The sequence below is a fragment of the Microtus oregoni genome, unplaced genomic scaffold (genome assembly GCF_018167655.1).
Source record: "Microtus oregoni isolate MIOR12 unplaced genomic scaffold, Mior012 000013F_ref0000133, whole genome shotgun sequence".
Lineage (NCBI taxonomy): Eukaryota > Metazoa > Chordata > Mammalia > Rodentia > Cricetidae > Microtus > Microtus oregoni.
The window spans coordinates 24850846-24875017 of NW_024543072.1; the positions used below are offsets into that span (position 1 = coordinate 24850846).

At 43.2% G+C, this 24172-nt stretch overlaps 1 protein-coding gene across 19 annotated transcripts in view; it reads left to right on the plus strand.

Moving 5' to 3' along the window:
- Positions 1-8395: 8395 nt before the first annotated feature.
- The window catches only part of Cadps (calcium dependent secretion activator), a 437227-nt gene continuing 421450 nt past the window's right edge, over positions 8396-24172 (plus strand). For 7 of the 19 annotated variants that reach the window (XM_041663126.1, XM_041663131.1, XM_041663127.1 and 4 more), the window contains exon 1: positions 8401-9237. In XM_041663126.1, the coding sequence (XP_041519060.1) occupies positions 8803-9237 (435 nt within the window). In that variant the 5' untranslated portion in view covers positions 8401-8802. Of the gene's footprint in view, positions 9238-24172 lie in introns of all 19 variants that reach the window. The other 12 variants (XM_041663140.1, XM_041663146.1, XM_041663141.1 and 9 more) reach the window with 4 other exon arrangements.

The following is a 24172-nucleotide window of genomic DNA, read 5'->3' on the forward strand; positions in this document are numbered from 1 at the left end:
ATGGACATGGAAGAGCAAAAGGGCTCAGCCCATTTTGTGCAGCGTCACTCCAGAACAGGTTGCCCTAGATGGTGTAAGAAATCATCTTGAGCCTGCCAGGAAAGCAAGCCAGTAAGCAATGTCTCTCCACGATTGCTGCTTCAGTTCCTGCCTCTAGGCTCCTGCATTCACCCCACTCGATAATGGAGCGAGAGCTGAGAGCTATAAGCTGAAATAAACCCTTTCCTCCCCAAGTTACTTTTGGCCATGGTGTTTATCACAGCAACAGAAACTAACTAAGGTTCACTGTATGGGTTTTGCTTAGAGTCCTGTTCCACAACCTCAGCCTCGTTGCCTGTCACTGTCCCAGCTTGCATCAGTATCTTCCTTATTCTGGTACCTCCCAAAAATGTAAAAGCAGAGTAACATGTGAGGATGAGTCCAAAAGGCACAGGTATGAAATATGTAGAGAAAACACAACATCAATCCCTGAATGACTTGTGCTAGGGCCATGGTCTTCAGAGCCTAGAATACAGTGAAAATCCCCAGTGGTCTTTTTTCTATAAGAGGCAAATGCTTTCCCATTGCTCTTAGTAAACAATATTCTCTTCCCCTTACAAATAACTGGGAGCTGACGGTGTCACTTGTAATAAAACATGGCTATAAACAGCTGGCTTTATCATGGGCTTACTGTAGGCTAGGCTGTGTTCTAAGCCATGTCTTAGCTTGCCACCCCGTTCAAGGATATTGCCAAGAAAAATGCCAGAATTGTGAAGAAATAGCACAAAGAGGGGAAGAAGTCTGCTCCCATGAGACAAAGACAGAGAGTCCTCCAGATCTCTGGCTGCAGAACAATCTGGGTGAAGAAGCTAAGTCTCTTGGAGAAAAGTGGTAGCTTGCGGTATGATGTCACTGCTGTGCTATGATGTCACTGGGAAGAAAGTGAAGGACTTCCTGCTCTCTAGCATTTGAGGAAACAGAGGTAGGATGTCATCTCCTACATTTCACCATGCTTCCCTAGAGGAAGTTATAAATCTAGGCAGAATTCTCCCAACTTCCTCTGACGCATGTCACATTACCTTCAGATAAGGTGAGTCCACAGAAATGCCCTTGCACCTGCCAATAGTGGGACATAGAGAAGAGTGGGCCAACAGACTGTGTCAAGTTTCCTCTGGTTCACCAACATCAGACCATCCCCTGTGCCCAATGATTCTTCTGTACGGTTGCCAGAACTTAATCAAACCTGTACAAAAAAAAGCATAGTTTCTCTTGTTTCTTTGGATCTTTACTTGCTAAGGCTCCTGTGTCACACACACACACAAAAATAAGTTTAATAAATTTGTATGTTTCTCCTCTTGTTTTCATCTGTGCTATGTATAGGGAGGAGCCTGGTAACAGATTTCGAAATAACTGGGTATTTTCTGCTAGTCTACCCTCTTATACCACCTCCTCAAGACGAAGAGAAAGCAACCCAATCCCTTGTGTGAAGTGGCCAGTTGAGGTTTTTGTGAGCAGAAGGCTCTCCTTGTTGCGAAGCTCTGCTACCTCTTGTAGTTTGAATGAAACTCTTCTCCACAGGTTCTTATGTCTGAACTCTTGGTCGAAAACTGCTGATGCTGTTTGGGGAAGGTTATGAAACCTTGTGCAAACTGAAGGAGTGAGACAACGGGAACCAACTTAAGGCTGTATGGCTCAGTCCTACTTCCTGTTCACTGTCTGCTTCCTGACTGAGGATGCCACCAATATTCAAGCCAGCCTTTTGCTCCTGTCACCATGCTGTCTTTGCCTGCTCCCATGCCTTCCCATCAGGATGGGCTATATCCCTCTGTTTCACCCAGGTTGCTTTTGTCAGGGCCTTTAACCACAGTGGTGAGAAAGTAACGAAGACATCACCCACATAACCTCCAGGACTTTCTTTCTCTTTCCTTCACTGTGGCTGGGTGAAGTGGATTTCAGACCCGCAGTCTTTGAACAAGCCTTTCTGTTTCCATTTTGCAGGCACGCCTATGTGTTTGTTGTTACTTCATTTTTCATACCTTGCAACTGATTGGAGGATGATTCCATATCAAAATATAACTTCTGGCTTCTGAAGGCAGAGTTCTTGCTCAGGTACAAGGCCTAAATTACAGTTTATTTTAATAGGATCAGAGTCCTACGTTGGGGAACATGGAGCTTGTCTCGGTTTTATCACAACAGTATTGCAATGTTAATAGACAATTATTCTTTGTGCACCTCTCAAGATTTACATGAGACTAAGGGCAATGAAATAGTAAGATTTATATAGCTCTAAATACCTGACTGAAACCTAACAAATTCCAAATTTGGGAAACAGCTCAGTTGTGTTAAGTGTTTTTCTCAGTTTTGATCCCGAGCACCAATGTAAAAGCCAGGCGAGGCAGTGTGCACCTGTAACACCATCATTGTGGATGTGGAGACGTAAGGATACCAGTGGCTTGCTGGCCAGCAAGTCAAACTGAAATGGCAAGAGCCAGGTTCAATGAAAGATCCTGTATAAACAATAGGGTGGAGAAATATAGAGGAAGATACTCAATATCAACCTCCAGTTCCTACAGTCACATAAATAAGTAAATACACACACACACACACACACACACACACACACACACACACACCGTGCCGGTTTGAATACTTAGTGAGTGGCATTAGGAGGTGTGGCTCTCTTAGAGTTAGTATGTACTTTTTGGAAGAAGTGGGTCACTAGGGGTGGGCTTTGAGGATTCAAATGCTCAAGTGAGGCCCGGTGGTTCACTTTCTTCCTGCTACCTGGATGTAGAGTTCCTGGATCTTGATGTAGAATTCTGGCCCTCTTCTTCAGCACCATGTCTGCCTTCATGCTATAATGCTTCTGCCATGATGATAATGGACTAAACCTCTGAACTGTAAGCCAGTCCCAATTAAATGTTGACCTTTATAAGAGTTACTGAGGTCATGGTGTCTCTTCACAGCAATAAAACCCTAACTAAAACACACACACACACACACACACACACACACACATACACAGATGAACAAATATACCACACTCCATTACAACACAGCCTCTAGTTCTAGTAGAAGCCTTTGGTTCTTGTGGTAAATCATCATGTATGACTTGTTAGTGCATACAAAGAGAGGTCACCATCTCCTTACAGAATCGTTTGAAACCCAAGTTGCCTAAAAGATATTACTGATTGAACAAACCCAGAAGGATAAACTAACTTTTTATAAACAGCAAACTGTTTACATGACTTTTACATGAAAAAGAGTCAGAAGAGGAAGAACCTTTTCTTGAGCAGAATGAAAGGGTTGGTGCATCGAAACCCTTCTCCTGGCTTGGCTTGACATACAGGTTACTGTGCTGGCTTAGACTGGTTCCCTCACTGTTTAACCTAGTGAATCCCTAACCAGATGATTCTACCTTACCTGGGATCTGGATTCACCCTTGCATCTTTAGATTCATGTCCTTGTATCCTTTAGACATCTTTCAGTGTCCCTTTTACTCCTCCTAAGATCTCCATGTAAGGCTAATATTATTATTTATGTACATCAAAGCTAAGGCATCCTCAGTTTCTCTTATTTCAAGCTGAAGTGAGTTAATATGAAAATATTATCTTAGTTACTTCTACTTATAATCTGGATAACTATCTCTAGGATGAAACTATTAGAATTTGTAAAAATGATTACATATTAATTGAATCAGTTCAAGAAATCATTTTGAGGAGACAAAGACATCATGTTACCAGCTTGACCCTGATTGGAGAACTGGGTTAGCAAATAGATTATCTAACGAATTCCTCAAATGACTATTTGAACATTTTCTCCCACTCTCTGATACCATATCACGATGTCAATACAAGATGACAAAGCCCTCCAACGTTTCAAGTACATACCAGCATAAACTGCATTCCAACCCAAACTAGACCTGGCTCTCACTTGTACAAAAGCAAATCGCAAACTCAAGAAACATGGTCACTCTCAGGAAGAGTTTTCATAATTTGTGCTAAATGTTTACTGTAAAACATGTTGTCTTCCAAGGCCAGTTCTCACAAGAAATATTATTTATGATCCCAAGCATTGAGAATATTGAGTTTTACCAAATGAAAGATTTTTTTAATGGCCTAATTTTGTTATTTTTGGTCCATGAATGTCTTTCATTCCATCCTAACCTGTAGTGATATTTTATTTGTGTTTTAATAAATAAAGCTTTCTTGAAGGTCAGAGTGCAGAGCAAAGTCACTAGAGGCCAGGGAGTGGTGGCACACACCTTTAATCCCAGGACCCAAGGACACCCTGGGCTACTCAGTATTGAATCTGTCTGAAAGGAGAAAGGGCTCACACAAAGGTGATCCCAGCACTGGGAAGTCATATGCCTTTAATCCCAGCACTTGGGAGGTGGAGACAGGAGTGAAATGGCTGGGTGGAGGGAGAGATATAAGGCAGGAGGAGACAGTAGCTCATTGCAGTCTGAGGTTTGGTGGAGAGCATTGCAATCTGCAGTTACTCTAAGGACAGGATTGCCTCTTTGTTTTTCTGAGCCTTTGTAGAGGTAAGATCTCTCTAGTGGCTTGGCTGCTTTGCTTTTCTGATCTCCAGCTTGAACTCCAACATCTGTCTCTGGGTGTTTATTATTTGTGCTACTCTGACCCACTTCAGCTTCTTATATCACTGTGTGATAAGGAGTAATGGTGCAAAAACAGTTTCAGAAACAAAGTAGCTCATTTTCCAAATCCTCAAAGGTACCCAGATGGAGGGTCATTTAAAGAAAGGAGCAATCCTTCTGTAACTTGGGAGCTGTTATTTCTTACTATGATGTTTTACTTCATTTCCCTTCCCAGTTGTTTGTGTTCAGCTCTACCCGCCTACTTATTGGGAGGCCTTCCATCATCACTTGAAAACATTTACAGGTACATCAACTTTACAACTTTACATACATCACCAAAGTTTCTCATCATTTCAAGCGAAGGAAGTATTGCCATCTCCATTGAGTCTTAATCATTCATTTGCTTAGTATAATGATACTAATAATTATCAGGAACAGAATTGCCCTTAACTTGCCTCAGGCATATCACAAGATTTGAATGGACTAACTTTCACATCTTCTGTGACAGTCATAGAGTTTAACTTGTTAAACAAAATACTGATTAGATGAAGTGATTATATCTGATAACAAAATTAATATTTTAAAAATAATAAGTTGGTTAAACTCTACCTTCTAATAACAAAACTACACTAAAAAATAAGTAAATAAAACCAGTTCTTACTTGAGACTTGCATCATTAGCCACATGAAAAAGTGATTGCTTTCACCTGAACTATCCAATCATGACCAACACTTAAGAGGAAAATGGAGATCTTTAAGATATATATTAGAAACTCCTGGTCTAGTGTCTATCATTTTTATTTCCTTTAGATTTTGCTTTTGTGGTTGAGATGAAATTGATTGTTACAGTTCTACTTTCCTGATACATCTCTCTACACTGCTTTCTGAAAGTTATCTTTTAGCTTTAATGTTAACCCAAATTTCCTACCATGCCCTTCAGAGTGTCTGAAGCAAACATGCATGTCTGCTCAGGACATGGCTTTTTTGAGCATGTATTTGTATGTGTGCACTGGCATCTTCAGTAGAATTATGTTATTATATGGACATAGATACTAAAAAATAGAAAAAAAAAACCCTAAAAGCATTTGTCTGAGTTCTAAGATTTTTACCTTCCATGTTCACTTAGGAAAGTCATGACCCTTAGATCAAATTTATAAGGAGCTCTGACTGGCATCTCTTGTCTGTAGCTCTCGTGAAGTTATATAATACTCCCAAGGATAGTGAACTGACCTTTTACAGAGCTAAGACATGTCTTGGAAAAGGATACATGCAAACAAAATACATACATACATGCGCACATACACACTTATCTTTTTTTAAGATTTTTTATTGCTTTATAAATAATACCATTCAAAATTTCCACCTCATCCCCTCCTCCCATATCCCTCCGTCTCCGCCCCCCTCTCTCTCCCTTCCCCTCCAGTTCTAAGAGAGAGCAGGGTACCCTGCCCTGTGGGAGGTCCAAAACCCTACCCCCTCCATCCAGGCCTAGGAAGGTGTGCATCTAAACTGACTAGGATCCCAAAAAGCCAGTACATGCAGTAGAATCAAATCCCAGTGCCATTTTCATTTGCTTCTCAGTCAATCCTCATTGTCAGTCACATTCAGAGAGTCCGGTTTGATCACATGCTCGTTCAGTCCCAGTCCAGCTGGCCTTGGTGAGCTCCCATTAGATATCTTAAGCTTCTGATATTCGTGGGGATTTATTTGAAAATATTGTCAGGTTGATCAAAGCAATGTTTCATATAATATATGAATTGTACATATCTTTAATAAAAGGTGGTTACTCAGTTTCTTCATTAAGGACATTAAAACACAACCCCAGAAGAATTTGCCAAAAATATAGAACTAAGTAAAACCTTATTATATCATTTTATAAACTTCACATGGATATGTAGACAGAATTTACACCACTCTGTCTTCACTGCCTGATACGTTAATTCCTAAACTTGTATAGCTAAGACATATTTGGCCAATACATATTATCTGTCTGCCTTCCAGCACACCTTCCCCAATTCACTTCCAAACCCCTAGCAACCTCTTTGTATGCTAACCCCATCTCTCTACATGGCCAAGTGGATTATGATTCAGATCTCTCTTTCCTCTTCATTCATAGGGGAGCTCTACAAAACTCTGCATTTTTCTTCCTCTGTGTCCTGTCATTAAATCTCCTAAACCATCATTCCTACCTGCAATGTCTCCCCATTCATGTGCCCTCTTGAAAGCTTCACTCTCTTGTTTGAGAATATGGTTCTCCTGAATCACAAGTGGCTTTATTCACAAGAATATTTTACAGTTTGCAAACCTGGGTTTGTTGGTGTTTTGTTGGAGATAAACGATGCCACACTTCTCCACATGTTTACGCTATATCTCCCAAAGGAGAATGTGCTCCTGAGAGCATCTTCTAAATATTCCATCTCCATAAGCACTTACAATGGTTCCATAACAAAAATGCTGACTAAAGCTTGTCGATCCACTAATATTTTTCCATTCCAGAAACACCAGTAAACCATTATCTGAAAACATTTTATTTCATCAGAAGGGATTAAGAGTACTGGTAAATCGTAGCAGTTCCCACACTATTCAATTTTTAAGTTTTAAATGGGTAAAGAATATGAGGAATTTGTATCCTTGAGGTGAGGTAAAGCCAAATACTGGTAGTTTGTACATCAACTAACTAAAAATGAAGAATATTTGGAGTGATATACAGCTACATTTTGTTTTCAGTTCATTCACGTATTTAATCAGGTTTGCCAGAAAGCTTATATATAGTAAAACTCACAGTAGATTGGAAATCGCAGAACAACAGATTAGGTATAAAATTTAAAGTCATCGCTACACAATTACAAACTCTATATAAGGGAATTAGAAAATGTGTGAATATACAAGCTGACGTGGGGGTCCTTGATAGTCTAGAGTTTAGACTTTAGTGTGTTTTTCAAGGCCATTGAAGGGCACTGATTGGATTCAGCACCCTGGCCAGCTCCCCCGAGAGTCTCTGTGGGTCTAAGGAAAGATAGAGTCGGAAGGAAGACACCATCTGTTCTTTGTATTAATAATTACAGCCCCACAACCCGGAGCGAAGACAATGTAATGGAGTCGCTGTGTTAGATTTTGATGCTGCCCAGTTTGGGGATGTCTTATTTGGTGTGTAGGACTTGTATTTCTTCCCTCAGATCCTTCATGGGAGAAGGGCTAGATAAGGCTCAGCAGAAAGTGCTGAAGTTCTAGGGACTGAAGACAACTTCACTGGCTTCAGGGGGTAGGTGTGTGTGTGTGTGTGCGCGCGCTTGATTTTCACTTAAATAGTTGATCTTCAAGATTCATACATCAATTCACTCGAATTTGATACCTTTGTATTTTACAGAGGACACATGTATCCATACTTGATGGAATAGAGATTTACACAGGTGCCCTTCCTCCTGCCCTCTCCTACAGTCCCGTACCCACACCGCAGGTGTGAAGTCTGAACTGGAAGGTGGACCTTTCCTTGAAGGTACCATCTTGCCGAATTCCTCTTAGTGTGAACTCTCAAGGCCTGCAGCAAGTCTGCTCTCAGAGATGGTCAGAAGTTACCATTGGTTTCTTTATTTTTCCCTTCCCCACCAAGAAAAAAAAAAACAACTTTTTAGCCCCGGGAGGGGAAGAGAGGTCTGGGCAAGGAGAGGTGGTCTACATAGGAGAGGGGGCAAAGAGAGCTGGGGAGCATGAGGGTCAAAAGTAGTGAAGTTCTGAGGCTTTGGGGGCGCTCCGCGCTTTCCCCCCTACAGGCCTTTGCAGCCGCCCTCTCCGCCGCGGACACTGGAGAGTTAAGCCAATAAACACGTAAGCGCCGCTCGCTCCCCAATCGGCAAGATGCCTCTCCGGCTCTTGGCTGCATCGACAGCTTGCAACACTCGGCATCTTTTCTGGAGGCGCCTCCTTCAGCGGCTGCAGATGGCATCCGGCTGCGGGCTCGGGGCTCGCAATTGATTCTCGCCCTTGCCCACCTCGGGTGCACACACGCTCCTCTCCCTTCTCCTCCTCCCCTCGCGCTCCTGGGTCTGCGCCCAGCTCGCGCTCGCCGGGCGGAGGAAGCGGTCGCGGCGGCCGAGGCTGAGCAGCAGCGCTAGCTCTCCCTGACCTAGGAAAAAGCGCCCACCGGGACTCGGCTGCCTCCAGCGCCCCCCAGATTTTGCACCCCAAGCCGGGGACTCCAGGGACACCTCCACCCCAGGCGCCACCATGCTGGACCCTTCGTCCAGCGAAGAGGAATCCGATGAGATCCTGGAAGAAGAGAGCGGCAAGGAGGTGCTGGGCTCGGCCGCGTCCGGAGCGCGCCTGTCTCCCAGCCGCACTAGCGAGGGCTCGGCGGGCAGCGCCGGAATGGGGGGCGGCGGCGCCGGGGCCGGGGTGGGCGCCGGCGGCGGTGGGGGTAGCGGCGCGAGCAGCGGCGGCGGGGCCGGGGGGCTGCAGCCCAGCAGCCGAGCCGGCGCTGGCCGGCCCTCCAGCCCCAGCCCGTCGGTGGTGAGCGAGAAGGAGAAGGAAGAGTTGGAGCGGCTGCAGAAGGAGGAGGAGGAGAGGAAGAAGAGGCTGCAGCTGTACGTGTTCGTAATGCGCTGCATCGCCTACCCCTTCAACGCTAAGCAGCCCACCGACATGGCTCGGCGGCAGCAGAAGGTAGGTGCGCCGCGAGGCCGGGGAGCGGCGCCCGGACGTCGCCGGACGGGCGGGGTGAACAATGGGGACCGGCGGCGCAGCTGGCGAGGAGGAGCCGCGGAAGGTGGAGACCGCGCCCTGGGACTAGGGGCTCGTGTCGCCGTGGCCCAGCTTGGCTCGCCGCAATCCGGCTCAGCCAGCGCCGAGCTCCCTGGGATGAGTCAGGGGCCTACTGCACCGTGGCGCGCACGAGGGCCTCCCTGCGGGGGAGCGAGGCGGGAAAGTCCCGCTTTGTGACCTGGGTGGCGCGGGGAGTGACTTGCAGCGGGCAGCGCCCACAGAGGCCTTGCTCGCTTGCGGGACTCCCTGCGCTCTCCCCGCGGCGGCGGCTGCGCTCACTCTGGCCCGCCCTCCGGGGCGTGCGCTAGGCGGGCGCAAGCACCAGGCAGGTCGGGGCGCGGGTAGGGAGCGCCAGCTGCGCGGGACTCTCAGGGCAGTGAGCAGCCGCAGGGGCAAGCGGAGGGGGGGGGGGAGCCAGATCTGGAGGCGAGGCTTCCCGTGACTCAGCCAAGGGCGCCCCCTCGCAGCCTGGTCAGCTGATCGCCACCTAAGATAGCCTGAGGGTCCACCAGGCAGTGCTCTCCTTTTTGCTGGGCACCTCTCCAACTCACGTTTCCCCTTCCTCACGGATCCCAGAGTAGGGGTGCACCTGCTGGGTCCTTGTGCCGGGGTCCGCACCTCCACAACAGTCCCTTTGACCCTCGTCTCCTCCCAAGGTGACTTCGCCGCCACCTTCTGGCTCGCCCAGTTTCCCTAAGCCCTGCTGTTACTGTCTTGATAAAGTGCAGCTGTAAATGGTTTAGCTTCTCAATTATAATCATCAAAAGCTTTTTGTGTCTGAGGCAGGGGCAAGGCCAAGTCGGCTTTGAGCTGCTTTTAAAGGGGACAGGGGATTACTATTCCCAAACAGAGAAAGGAGGGACAGGGAAGCAGTCACCATGGGCTGTGGTGAGGGTTGGTGGTGAGGATCAGCTAGGAAGGAGGTCAGGAGCCCAGTGGCAGTGAGTTAGTGAAAAAGTCAGCACTCTGCTTAGTCTCTGGGAATGACTGGATCACTTAAGCTTGCACGAGGTCAGTTGAGCCTGGGGCCTATGGGAGGCTCCAACTGTAACCCTATCAAGGTTATGAGACTAGTTTCTTAAAATAGGGATTTCTACGTTGCTGCCATTTAAGTCTAAATTATATGTTGGCTCTAGGAAGGTGCTGGATCTTTTCATATTTACCTTGCATCCTTATCTCGGGGTGGCACAGATCGCTCTGTTTGCTTTGCTTGTATGTGTACACACACCACCCAACACTGTCTATTTTAGCTACTACAAGCTTGGATGCCAGTTTTATTAAGTCAAAAAGACTCATTTTCTGGGTGAGATGGCAGGTAGGCAGGCAGGCAGGCACAAGGCTTTCTACCCCCAACTCCACAATGCCCCCTCCCAGAAGCCTCTTGCTTTCCAACTATATTAGAGCAAAAATATCCTCAGAGAAGTAAAATTTCTATACCGTTTTTAAGGTTGAATGTCACTCTACATAGCCAGCTAATCTAAATTTCAAGTTGAAATTGTGTTAATTGCCTTTATAGTATGGGAAATTCTACCTTCAAAATCTCAGGGACTGAATTAGCCAAAGATGTCCTAGCCTTTCACCCATGCAAACTGTTTGACTTTCAAGAAAATGAAACAAGACCTTCCATTATCAGTCAAAGGCTTTGTAGCTGTGTCCTTTAAATAGATGCTTAGGTCAAGCGCTGAGAGAAAGAAAAAAGAGAATCCCATAAAAAAAGCCAGTTCTACCAAATGAGAAAGGCCTTGGGACCATTTCTCCACGTTCTGACTGCGTGTTTCACCTCACTCCTCCCAAAGCTGTTATCTGAGGGGCAAGTCTGTTTTTACACATGACCTTTGCACATCACGGAGACTCTAGGACAGATTGATAAAACTGGCCTTCTGCCAAATTGCTTTTAGGTACTGCAAAAACTATTGCTAAATATACATCTGAGCAAAACAGCCCCAGGCCTAGTGGCTACGGTGGGAAGATTATGTATGTATGTATGCATAAATATACACACTCACATATATATTCTTATTAAAAAGGAAGTAACTTACCCTGTTACTCTGTCTTTTATTGTCTAATACATTGTGGAAATGGCATTCTTCCTCTCCAGATTCAAAGTTTTGAAACTCTGGAAACAGTGTAAAGGTTTGCATATTCATTATAGTAAAATGTAAAGACAATAAATAAGTTAATATCAGTGGATCACTATCTACTGCTTGTGACCTGAAGGTGAGCCTTGAATGGACTGGAAGGAAACAGGTTAGCTAGGAAAAAAAAAACAGAAGAAAAATGATGCAGAGAAAGGGATAGAAAGATAGAGAAGGCAGAAAGAGAGAGAACTGCCTGTGATAAGGAACTTTGAAACAGAGGAGTGTATTGCAGAGTACAATGTATCTTCTGAAGCCCTGGAGTCTGAATCATGCCTGTTGCCAACTTCAGGTATCTGCAAGGGGCAAGATACTACTTAGACCATTTTCCAAACTTGTCACTTTCTTCTTAAACCAGTTTTAAGTTAACTGAAAAGGAAACAGTTCTTACATGCACCAAGCACATCTCCTACTTTGTTAATGACTCAGAAGTATGATACATGTTACAAAGAACCAAAGCGGAATATTACTAGTAAAGTCTGTAGTATTTGTCTGAATTCATTTTCTGCTCTGAAATCCTATTTGCTTTTGGTTTGATGGTGCTGGGACTCAAACCCAGGGTCATAGATATGCAAGACAAGTGGAATGCTTGCCCTTGTATTTTCAGCCACGGAGATCATTTTTAATTCTTTTAAAAACCCTGATAAAATTACCAACATCATGCTAAAATTCGGAAGAGTTTTAATAGTTTGCCAAAAGCACCATGTAGGTGGATAAAAGAAAAGGCATTGAGTCAAGGGGTGGTCTGATTCCAAATCCTATCCTCAATAGAAGGCATTGGCCAGAAATAGTCTAGAGTAAACATACAGGCACCAGCACCCTGATAGCATGTCATGTGTGCATCTTTGCAAAGGGGTATTTCTATTTGCCCCAAGAAAGTGGTCCACTCCTATTCCTCTGAGCACCCATCAGATAGTCAATGTGGGCATAAGGAACATGGAGTAAAAAGAAAGGTCTGTAAAAAGAAGGGTCCGGTAGCTGGTAACTCTAGACATCACTGTGGTATCAGATTTTCTTTTAACATTGTTCAAACTGCAAGGAAAAGGACCTTAGCTCAGGAGAACAAGTGAGAAAAGGCAGAGGTAGGAGACGCTGTGTGGATAATACTGATAATCTCAGTTACTGGAAAGACAGAAAAGAGTGCTTGGGCTTTCGGCCAATCTCTCCGCTGTAAAGAAAAGTCTATAAACAGACTGTTTGAAAACTGTATTTTATTATTTGTCTTCATTACTGAGTATAAATGTGACATGGTGGTACAGATCAGGTATGACCCAAACAAAAACCTTCCCTCTGAGAGACTAACAATACCAATTCAGTAACTCAAAAATGGCAACAGTTTTTTTTTTGTTGTTGTTTGTTTGTTTTGCTTTTTGTTCCATTCTTTCCCAGAATGGTAAAGGAAATACCTAGAGCTGGCATGGCAGAGCTATTTCATCTGTTTTTGAGTTACGTAGGAATGGTGATGGGTGGCTACCTCGTGTGAACCAGCCACATATAGATGCTGCTAAGAGGATGTGGAATCAGGCACTGTCAACAGGGATGTGCAATATTTAGATCAGAGGGATGACTTTTAATTGGCTATCCATTATTCATGCTGTCTGGATTACAGATCATCTGATGTAGTGTGCAAAAGTATATATAGTTCTTTTGTGTGCAAAAGTATATGTGTGTGCCCCCCATATGTTACACGTGTGTCCAATGATGGTGGGTAGAAAGGGGCAGTCCAAAATTGTGTCTACTTTAGCAGAACTATTTTATTTAAGAGAACTTTATGCTTACATAAAATGTGTCTCAAATTCAAACTACTCTTCTCTATATGATTCAGCTTCTATTTTTCCATGGAATTGCTAGAGAGAGTCTATCTCTATTATTTACTTATTTCCCTTTATTCATGCGTGTGCCAAGAACTGTGATTTTCATAAAATTCAAGATCCAGTACTGGCTAACTCTGTATGCTCCTGACCATCTTAGTCATTCCTCCATTTGGAGCCTTAAGTACCCAGATTGCTCTACTATTCAAAAGTTTTCATCTTTGCTCTGCCAATGCAAAATATTTTTTTGCATTTTAGATATAAATTAAATTTTCAAGACAACTAAGTGGTTGTTGCTAAGTTCCTTCCAACAGAATATAGCCTTATCAGGAGAGTAATTAAATTATTTAAATCTTCCCTTCTCCCCTGCTCCCCAGTCTATTTTGTGCAGTGGGAAGGAACTATTTGTTATATTCAGTCCTGGCATAGGCTACCTTCTGAAGATGCAGACTGTAGAAAAATAATAAGATGTTCTTGCCTCATTGCACACCTGGAATAGACTTCTGCTTCCCTACAACTGGACATAAGAACAAAGGACACTGAATTTTTCAGTCCTGAAAAATTGTATCCTGTAAGGTAATGAAAGTCAAATGGCTCCGAGATCTTTTCCTCTGGAAAAGCAAATGAGTGCACATCCACAGCCTATCATATTGACTATGGCAGTATTTGACTTGGGGCTAAGTATCTACGAAACTGACATAGGGATGATGCAGAGAGATCTACCCTCAAACTAAGCTCTAGACTAGGAAGCAGGCGCTCACTGCAGCAAGCAGTCAGCCAGACTGAGTGGTAGAACCAAAGGACGCATGTACCATCTCGTTCTTGAATCGGAGGATTTTGCGGTTTAGTTGGAAAGATAGCGGACATAGGACTCAAGCTGAGAGAAGGCTAGTGTTTACTAGAAGATGTCGGTTATAAGTGCTAGAGGAGGGAGGGGTGGTATGTACGGATACATACAGATTGCTGTTATACTGGGGGAATCTTCATAGAAGTGGTGCACTAGGTTTATAGCTTATAGAATTCTTATAGTTTTTCTAGAATGGGTGCTAGAAATCTCTAGTTAAAAAAGACTAGAGTTTACTAGTCAGACAAAAGCCTTGAGGTAGCAAGAATATGGAAAGAATCACTGTTTGACTAACAGCAGTAGACTTTTTCAAATTACAGAAACCTAACTCAAGGAACCTAACCAAATCAAACCATACAGCAGAGATTGGATTTATCAGGCCGTTAGTTAAAAAGCCTGCTTCAGAGTAATTGAAGGCATGGCTAGATCTGGGAATTCAGATGATTTTGTCTGTGCAAGTTTTAAAAATCTAGATGATGGGGGGGGGGGATGTGCATATTGAAACCCGTGTCTGAAGTCAAATACTAGCACAAACAGGCCATAGGGGTACAAGTCTTGTATTTCTAGGGTAAGCACATCTGTCGTTTGCAGGAAGGGGCAGGGCACCTTTAGATAATTGCTCATGTTCCTTTCGGTATAAAAGTTGATTGTTCCGGAAAATGCAGTTGCTCATTAGCAAGATGCAAAATCCAATGAGCTTGGAGTTGGCATGTTTTCATGTTATGAAATAAGGCACTTTCCAAATAGTCCAGGGTGGTTAGAGATGGATTCAATTCATCCAACGATGCAGGTTTTCAGATGAGGGCAGAAGACAGACAACACGGAAGATTTGAAGCCGCAGCTTGTAACCTGGAGTCAATCCACACTTTGTCCATGAAGCATTGCTCATGTTTGTAAATAGTTCTCAACTCTTATAACTTCTAAACATTTTATGATTAAAAATTTGAATTTCTAGGTCCTCTTATGGTTTAGGTTAAGGCAGCATTAGGATAGAATTTTTGTAGACTTATAAAAAGCAATACAAAGAACATTCCCCTGCCATCCCTAAAATAATAGAATGTGCACCACTTTTAAATTAGTTATATTTGTTGCGGAAAGAAAGCCATAAATGTCTAGATGGTAGGATAGCAGTGTTGTGGGTCTTGCCAAACCCATTTCTTCTTTATGTTGCTTAACAGACACTGATGGTCTAACCCTAGTCCCTGGGCAGCATTCTGGGGAAAAAGTCTGGCACTTGGAACACCGTGTTCCCTGATTCTGGCAACTGTTCTTATTTTGTTGATAGGATCCAAGTCATCATTTCTGCAGAATTAGGGACTTGGTGGTCAGCGCTACCTTATTAATTTTTATTGGTCATCCCAAGCCTGTAATAGAACTGCTTCTCTGTTCTTGTCAGATAATAAAGGAGGGAGACAGTTGACGGTTAGTCTGGTCATCTCAATGGACAGTAAGAACAGTGGTTAAGAGTTTAGACTCTGAGGTTTGGGGTTATTTCCTACCTTCAGCAGCCAGTGACAGACTCTGTGATCTGCTACTTGTTTATTCTCTCACAGGTTCAGTGTATGCACCAGCAAAATAGAGGGTAGTAGTTGTCCTGTCATTTTGGGGTGGTTATGAAAATTAAGTTAGATAATATAATGGAGCTCTTAGAACATCACTGAGCATTTGATTAGTGTAAAATAAGTATTAGTTCTTGCATTGGCAAAGTGTATACACATAAATGTGTATACATATACATGTGCCCATACACAGGCATGAACATGTGTGTGCATGGGTGTGTGTACATGCGTGCACTTGCGCGCACACACACATTGCATTTTTATCTGTAAGTCTTGAGAGAATTAATGTATGTGATGTATTCCTGCCATAGTAAGGGATATAGTTCCAGTTTCTATCATCAGTAGCCTAAGAAAATCCAGAAAAGCAGGTGGGCATCATTACAGTATCTTCTACAAACTAGATGAACCTAGCATGCGATATATCCCCATCTTCTTTTTTGCTGAGGCACATCAACACTAATTTTATTCAAAGGAAAAGGATCCATTGGATCCATTTATTCAGCTTAACCACCCCCCCCCTTTGAACTTGTGATTTGATAAATGACTAATGGCGAACACACATTAATGGAAAGGTTTTCTACATGCTTAACAGAGTCTTGGACCTCTCAAGTGGCTTGTGGTTGGACTCCCAGAGTCCCTTACTCTCTGTGCCTCCTTCCTGCCCTGACCTTATGCTTTCTGTCATGCAGTGGGGTGCTTTGTTTCTTCGAGTCTTGATACTTTGGTCTTGATACAGATAGCTCTTTATGCATGTTGGCTTACCGTTGTAGTATCGATCGGTTGCCCTTGCTAACGTCCTTAGAAAGTGCATTGTGTTTGTGTAGAGAGTAAATTCTTAGCACGTTTGACTAATACTAAGCGCATATATATGTTCATCTCTCTAGGCAGGGAAAACTTACAGGAGTAGACAATGTATGGCAGACACAGTAGTGAAGGCCTTCACCTCCATACACTTTCATTCCATGGTTTAAATGTCTGCTCAGGCAGTGACCTTCGTGACCTAAATTAAACTAAATTTTGTGAGCTTGTGACTCTGGAACCTAAGTTAATTTTCATGATACTGTGACCAAATAAATACCTTCCACTTGACTGAGGAATGACAGAGAGGATAGACTTCAGGGCAGGATAGGCACAGTGGAGTCCTATGGCAGTAGGAGCATGAGATTCTTTGTTTACATCTTGGCCAGTCAGGAATCAAGACTTGAGATATAACTAGGGCAGGACTGCAAAATATAAGACTATAATCTCTTATCTTCCTAAATAACCCACCACCATCTGGGTAACTACACCTCAGGCACATGAGCCTGAGGAAGATGTTTCTCAGCAGACCCTAGCAGGTCCATTCCCCACCCCCTTCTTCTGCAATATGGAGAGACATTATCAAGAATTGCAAGAGAAGAGTATAGCAAATCCTTAATAAATCCTTTTCATGGGGTCCATGTTGAGGAAGTGTTCACAGGAGCAATCATAATGGCATTTACGAATTCTTGTTCCCCAGGATCCCTACACTGTGTCTTATTGCTGTAACCTTACTGGAGCTGCTTCTCCTTATAGAACATCCCACTCCCCTTTCTTCTCTGATTTGCTCCTATTTGTCCTTTAATTAAAGCATTATCTCTCTTAAGAAACCTTCCCAAGCCTTTCCATTGGGCTAACTCCCACACAACTCTGTGATCTGAATCCATTCTAGCTCGGGTACACAGTATTTAAACCATGTGCCCCTCTCTCCCACAGACAGGGACCTTTTGTTTTTCTTTAATTCTTTACCAATCAAACAATGCCAGACACATAGTAGGTCCTTAGAAAATGTTGAACTTCCACACCAACATTCTATTTCATACCGAATTTTCAAAGGGAAGAGGCTGAAGACTTTGAATTCTAGCCTATTAGAGATAAACAATTTCTTTATTTTTATGAAAGGGTTAATCAAGTCTTGAACTGTTTCCATTATCTGTTTGATAATGTTTTTTCTTGGTTTCCTAGGGTATCTTTTAGGAATTTATTAATTTCTTCAAACTTTTTGTTATTCTTCTTATCCATTTCTTTAAGGGAGTTTTTCATATCCTGTTTAAGGGCTGATCTAATGGGAGCTCACCAAGGCAAGCTGGACTGAAACTGATGGAGCATGTGATCAAACTAGACTCTCTGAATGTGGCTGACAATGAGGGCTGACTGAGAAGCCAAGGACAATGGCACTGGGTTTTGATTCTACTGCATGTACTGGCTTTGTGGGAGCCTAATCTCTTTGGATGCTCACCTTCCTAGACTTGGATGGAGGGGGGAGGACCTTGGACTTCCCACAGGGCAGGGAACCCTGACTGCTCTTTGGACTGGAGAGGGAGGGGGAGGGGAGGAGGGAATGGGAGGAGGGGAAGAGGTAGAAATTTTTAATAAAAAGAAAAAGAAAAAAAAAAGAAACCTCATTAATTCACTTTTGTCAGAAGACTTTTGAATAAATAAATAATGTTGATAGGTACCAAAAAAAGGAAAGGGTTAATCAATTACCAAACAACTTCACAATAGTTTATGCCATAGAAAACATGCTATCTGTTACCGCCACACTTGCCTTGTTTATACCGAGAGCTGACAAATTTCCATATCCTTCGTGGATAAAACCATGTAATAATTATGGATTTCTTAAAACTGCTGAATCCCAGTTGAACTTGAATCAGCAAGATCTGTTTTTAAATGGCCACAGAAAACTAATAAGTGCTATAGTTAGTGTGTCTGTACTGGGCGTCTGTTCTCTGATGGGATGTATCTAACTTGACATTTCTGAGAAAAGGGAAAAGGCAGTCAACAACACCATAGTGACAGTTGAAGGCTTGCTAACATTCTGAGATCTGTAAGTACTGTGTATTTAACATTGGTAAGTACATTACTTTTTTCTTCATTTAGGAGACATAGGCATTATTTTCTCTGTTCTTCTGTTGCAAGTTGTCTCTTCCAGATTAGATTGGAGTATGAATAAGTAATAACTATAGGACTCTTGTATATTAGTATAGAAATAAGAATATTGTAGGTATGAAATATCTCTAAAGAAATTAAATTATTTATGGATATGACCTTTTTGGATACTCTTTCTGGTTAAAGGGGAAAATGTTCCTCGTTATTGCATTGCTTTCATTTTAACAAGTGTGAGAAAGGTTTGAAAAGTTATTTCAATGATAAAGTTTACAGATGTTTCAGTTTGCAAACTATTATTCTGAAATTGTGAGATGGTAATATGCTGGTTAGTTGCCTAGAGTCACATGGGAAGAGAGAACTGTTGTAAGGAGAGGGCCGCTTGTTCTTTCCGGCTGCCCAGAACTGAAATAATCACACAGAAACTGTATTAATTAAATCACTGCTTAGACCATCAACTCTAGCCTCTTATTGGCTAGCTCTTACACATTAATTTAAACCATTTCTATTAATCTGTGTATCACCACGTGGCTGTGGCTTACTGGCTAACATTCCAATGTCTGTCTCCAGCGGGGCTACATGGCATCTCTCTGACTCCTCCCTTCTTTCTCCCAGCATTCAGTTTCATCTCCCCTGCCTACCTAAGTTCAGCTCTGCTATAGGTCCAAGGCACTTTCTTTATTCATGAATGGTAATCATAACATACAGAGGGAAATCCCACATCAGAGAACTTCAATTGCCTAGACCACAACTGGCCTAGGGGTATGTCAATTTGTATTGTCTTGACTGCCAATTGATGCAGGATGGCCTGGCCCACAGTGGGTGGTGCCATCCCTAGGCAAGTGGCTCTGGGCTGCATAAGAACAGTAGCTGAGCATCAGCTAGTGAGCAAACCAGTAAACAGCACTCCTCTATGGTCTCTATTTCAGTTTCTGCCTCCAGGTTCCTGCCTTGTCTTCCCTCGATGATGGGCTGTGAGCCTTTCCTTCCCAAGTCTGCTTTTGCTCAGACTGCTTCATCATAGCAATGGAAAGAAAACTAAAACAGGGAGTAAAAAGTGTGTGTGTGTGTGTGTGTGTGTGTGTGTGTGTTTTGCGGGAGGCATATGCATGCATGAACCCAGACACGCATATTCAGAGGCTATAGAAGTCATCATTTCTGCCTTATGGCCATCAGATAGTGTCTCTCCCTAAAGCTGAAGCTCACTGTTTCAACTAGGCTGTCAGCTCAGTGAGTTCTTGGGACATGCCCGTCTCCATCTCCCACCATGCTGACTCACTAGGGTCTTAGGCATCTGTAATAGCCCTGGATTTTTATATTGTTGCTGGTAATACCATAGAGCCATCTTCCAGCAGCTCATGGAAAGGGAACACTTCTCAAAGGTGTTCCAGGAGTACATGCTAAGTTGCAAACCCCCAACCCCAAGGGTTGGAACACTTCCAAAGAGACAATGGGGTTTTGACAACAGGACAAAGTGCTTCAGGCCACTGACTGTGCCACCTCAGAAGGCAAAGGGAAAACCGTGAAAACCCTTGAAAATAATCACGCCTTCTGTTGCCCATGTGGAAAAGCAGCCTTTTGGTGTGGATGGTAGGCATGGCGTCGTTTAAGCAAATGAGTCGAAATGTAGCATGAGCATCCACTTTGGCGATCTTTCTGACAAGCACAGCAACTGTTGTCTATAAGACAGTGTGTCATAACATACTGTGTGGAAAACATTGCTTGGGGGCTCCTCCATATTCAATTTTTGTTTGTTAGGCATCATCAGACAATGTTATACATTGTTTTGAGCCACTTCTATAAATAAAGAAGACTCACTGGATCCTGTAAGCAAAACACTCAGAGGCATTGTAGGCAGCCCTCCTCACCTCCTTTAGCCTACCGATCTGCCTAAGAGATTGAAGTGTATCCATATAGAAAAGCTAGTGTCAGGCAAGACATGGTGAGCTCACTTTATTAGTGTGTGTGTGTGTGCTGGCACATGTTACCGTGGCACATGTGGGGAAGCTAGAAGCTACTATTCAGGAGCTGGTCCTCTCCTTCCACAATGGGATTGAATTCATGGTATCATGTTTGTATGACAAACACTTTTATCCACAGACATTTCATCAGCCATAATTTAAATATTAGTTTTCTCTCCAGGTCTCAGTTCTGGGTGCTTGTTATGGGTGATATGTAGCCCAAAAATTCCTATGGGAAAGCACTAATTTAGGTCCTCATAATGAGACCTTAATGAAAGTAATATACTACTTGAAGATGTCTCCCCTAATTCATTACAGCTGATGTCCTTATAAAAGGGGATTATGTGGACCCAGAGAGATGCACATTGGGAAGATACTCTCGGAAGAAGGCAGAGTCTAGGGTGATGCTTCTTCAAGCAAGGACCATGGAAGATTGCCCCAGAAATCCAAAAGCTAGGGCGGAGTCACAGAACAGATTCTTACTCACATTCTGGGGAGCCACCTTTGCCACTACCATGACCTTCATTGTTGAGGGTACATGGTTGACAATGCTTGGTTAAAGCATTCCTAATTAATACAGCCTTCCACCAAGCTATGTCTCATCTTGGGCAGCATCAGCACCAACAATGGCTTTAGCCATCCACACAGCAGCATTTCCCGTGCTCATATTCCTGTCTCCAATACAGACCTTTTCCCAGATGCTTGCACCAACGCTGCTCAAGGTGTGACTGCAGATTGTTGGAAGCCAGTGACGAGGCTTCTCATGATTTATAGAGAGACAAGGGACTTGAATTAGAATACAAATTGTCCCATGGCTTTTCTCTTGCTGGAAGGCCTTGCTACAAGAGGCTCTCCAGCCAATTTGAACATGTTTATTTGAAACATATTTAAAAATATGCAGTTTGGGCATAAATACTTCATCTTGACCACAGCCAGTAACAAGCAGCTCACTGAAGGCACAGGTCTCCAAGCCACACTTTCAAGAATACCACCTGCCTGGGCATTGCTCCTAGATATTCACAAACCACTCCCCAGTAACTATTTTCTCACCCACATCCTTTGCATCTGCATTTGAGGCTTGATGAGTGCCATGTATCCAAATTGTCCCCAGCAGACACGTGCAACCCAGCTTCACATCTCTGCTGTCACTCATCCTCAGCACCCTGTCCTGCACAGATCCTGTGGATACACCTTATTGAGATGCCCATTTCCTTCACATCCTCTTTTCATGCCGTACCTCATGGACCTACTCTGGACCCTCAGGTTTGCTCGCATACCTCCTTGTATGAACCATTTCTCTTGGTCACTCTTCTTTTTGCGGTAATGGAATACTCAGATGAAAAGCAACTTAGAAGAGAAAGGATCTATTTCGGCTCACAGTTTTAGGGTGTGGACCATCATGGCAGTGAAGTCACGGTGTCAGGACCTTGAGGCAGTTGGTCACGCTGCATCCAAGGATAGGACTGGAGAAAGGTGAATGCTGGTGTTCAGATAGGTTTCTCCCTTTGTGCAGTCCAAGATCCAAGTCCAGGGAACAGTGCCATGCTCCTTCAGGGTAGGTCTTAGCCCCTAAATTAAGCTAAGCAATGTAATCACTCACAGGCATTTGAAGGCCAGTCTAAGCTAAATAGTCCCCTGCTACTGTGCCTGAAAGACTTGCCTCCTAAGTGATTCTAGATGGTCCAGGTGACAATTAGCTTTAACCGTCACACCTTTTAACAGCCCTTCGGCCTCCTTTCTTGCTCACACCTCCCCCAGCTACCAAAGGAACTTTCTTTGGAACACAAATTCAGTCTTGCCCACCTTTCTTCTGCAGCATCCTATTGCATATCCAGGATAAAACCTGAACTTACCTGCCTGGCATCCTTCCCTTCCATCCTCAGTTTCTGCAGTTTTCCTGTATGTCCATTTAGCTTGGGCCACCCCTGAACCATCCATGTATATTTGAGTCTCAAGGCCCTTTTCAGTCCCATTTGGAAGTTCCTCCACTGTGACTCTCTTTTGTGTGTGTGCCAAATCTGACCCTTTATCACTTTTATTCCTTTTTTTAAGTTGATTTTATTGAGCTATACATTTTTCTCTGCTCTCATCCCTGCCTCTCTCCTCCCCTTCAACCCTCTCACATGGTCCCCATGCTTCCAATTTACTCAGGAGATCTTGTCTTTTTCTACTTCGCATGTAGATTAGATCCATGTATATCTCTCTTAGGGTCCTCATTGTTGTCTAGGTTCTCTGGGATTGTGATTTGTAGGCTGACTTTCTTTGCTTTATGTTTAAAAACCACTTCTGAATGAGAACATATGATAATTGTCTCTCTGGGTCTTAGTTACCTCTCTCAATATGATGTTTTCTAGCTCCATCCATTTGCCTGGAAATTTCAAGATGTCATTATTTTTTTTCTGCTGTGTAATACTCCATTGTGTAAATATACCTCATTTTCCTTATCCGTTCTTTGGCCAAGGGGCATTTAGGTTGTTTCCAGGTTCTGGCTATGTCAAACAATGCTTCTATGAACATAGTTGAGCACATGTCCTTGTGGCACGGTTGAGCATCCTTTGGATATATACCCAAAAGTGGTATTGCTGGGTCTTGATGAAGGTTGTTTCCTAATTTTCTGAGAATTTGCCATACTGTTATCCAAAGGGACTGTACCAGCTTGCACTTTCACCGGCAAGTCGGGAGTGTTCCCCTTACTCCATATCCTCTCCAGCATAAGTTGTCATCAGTGTTTTTGATCTTGGCCATTCTTACAGGTGTAAGATGGAATCTCAGAGTGGTTTTACTTTCCATTTCTCTGATGACTAAGGATGTTGAACATTTCCTTAAGTGTCTTTCAACCATTTTAGATTGCTCTGTTGAGAGTTCTCTGTTTAGATCTGTACTCCATTTATTTTTATTGGATTATTTGTTCTTTTGATGACCAAATTCTTGAGTTCTTTGTATAGTTTGGATATCAGACCTCTGTCTGATGCCCCCACTGTGACTCTTACAGGTAGAAGATGAGACTTAGTTACAAAAAAGAATAGTGAAGACTTCAGGGTGTTTGTTCTGTGTAGTCCTTATTTTGTATATTTGAAAGCCTTATGCAATTTAATAACTATTCAATATAGTTCTTAGACATTCTAATCTTACAGAGGTGAGGGGATGAAGTAGTTGATAAACTTGCTACACATTTAGTGCACATTTAGTAGACAGCAGAGCTGGGTCATAGCCCGAGGAGTGTAACTTCAGCCTGTATGCATCACTCTGTGTGCTATTATAATTATCAGAACATTGGGTCCATCACATCTCAGTTGTTTCCTGTCTTTATTCGATTTTGTCGAAATCATTCATTTACTGTAGCCAGGCGGTGTCTGGCAGTCCCTGCACAGAACAGATGGTCAACAGTCAATGCATGCGTCCACAATTGTTTACAGCATATTGTGCAGATTTCATTCACCAAAACAACCCTTTGTATAGGTAGGACATGTATTGTGAGTCCCTGTTCTGTAAGGGACCACATTGTGGCCCAGTGAGCTCCTCCTGGTGGTAATGGACTACAAAGGGTGGACTGGAACTTCCTACCTACATCTGGACTCTGTTCTCTGGGCCTTTGGTCCCAGATTCACACTAAGAGTGGCCT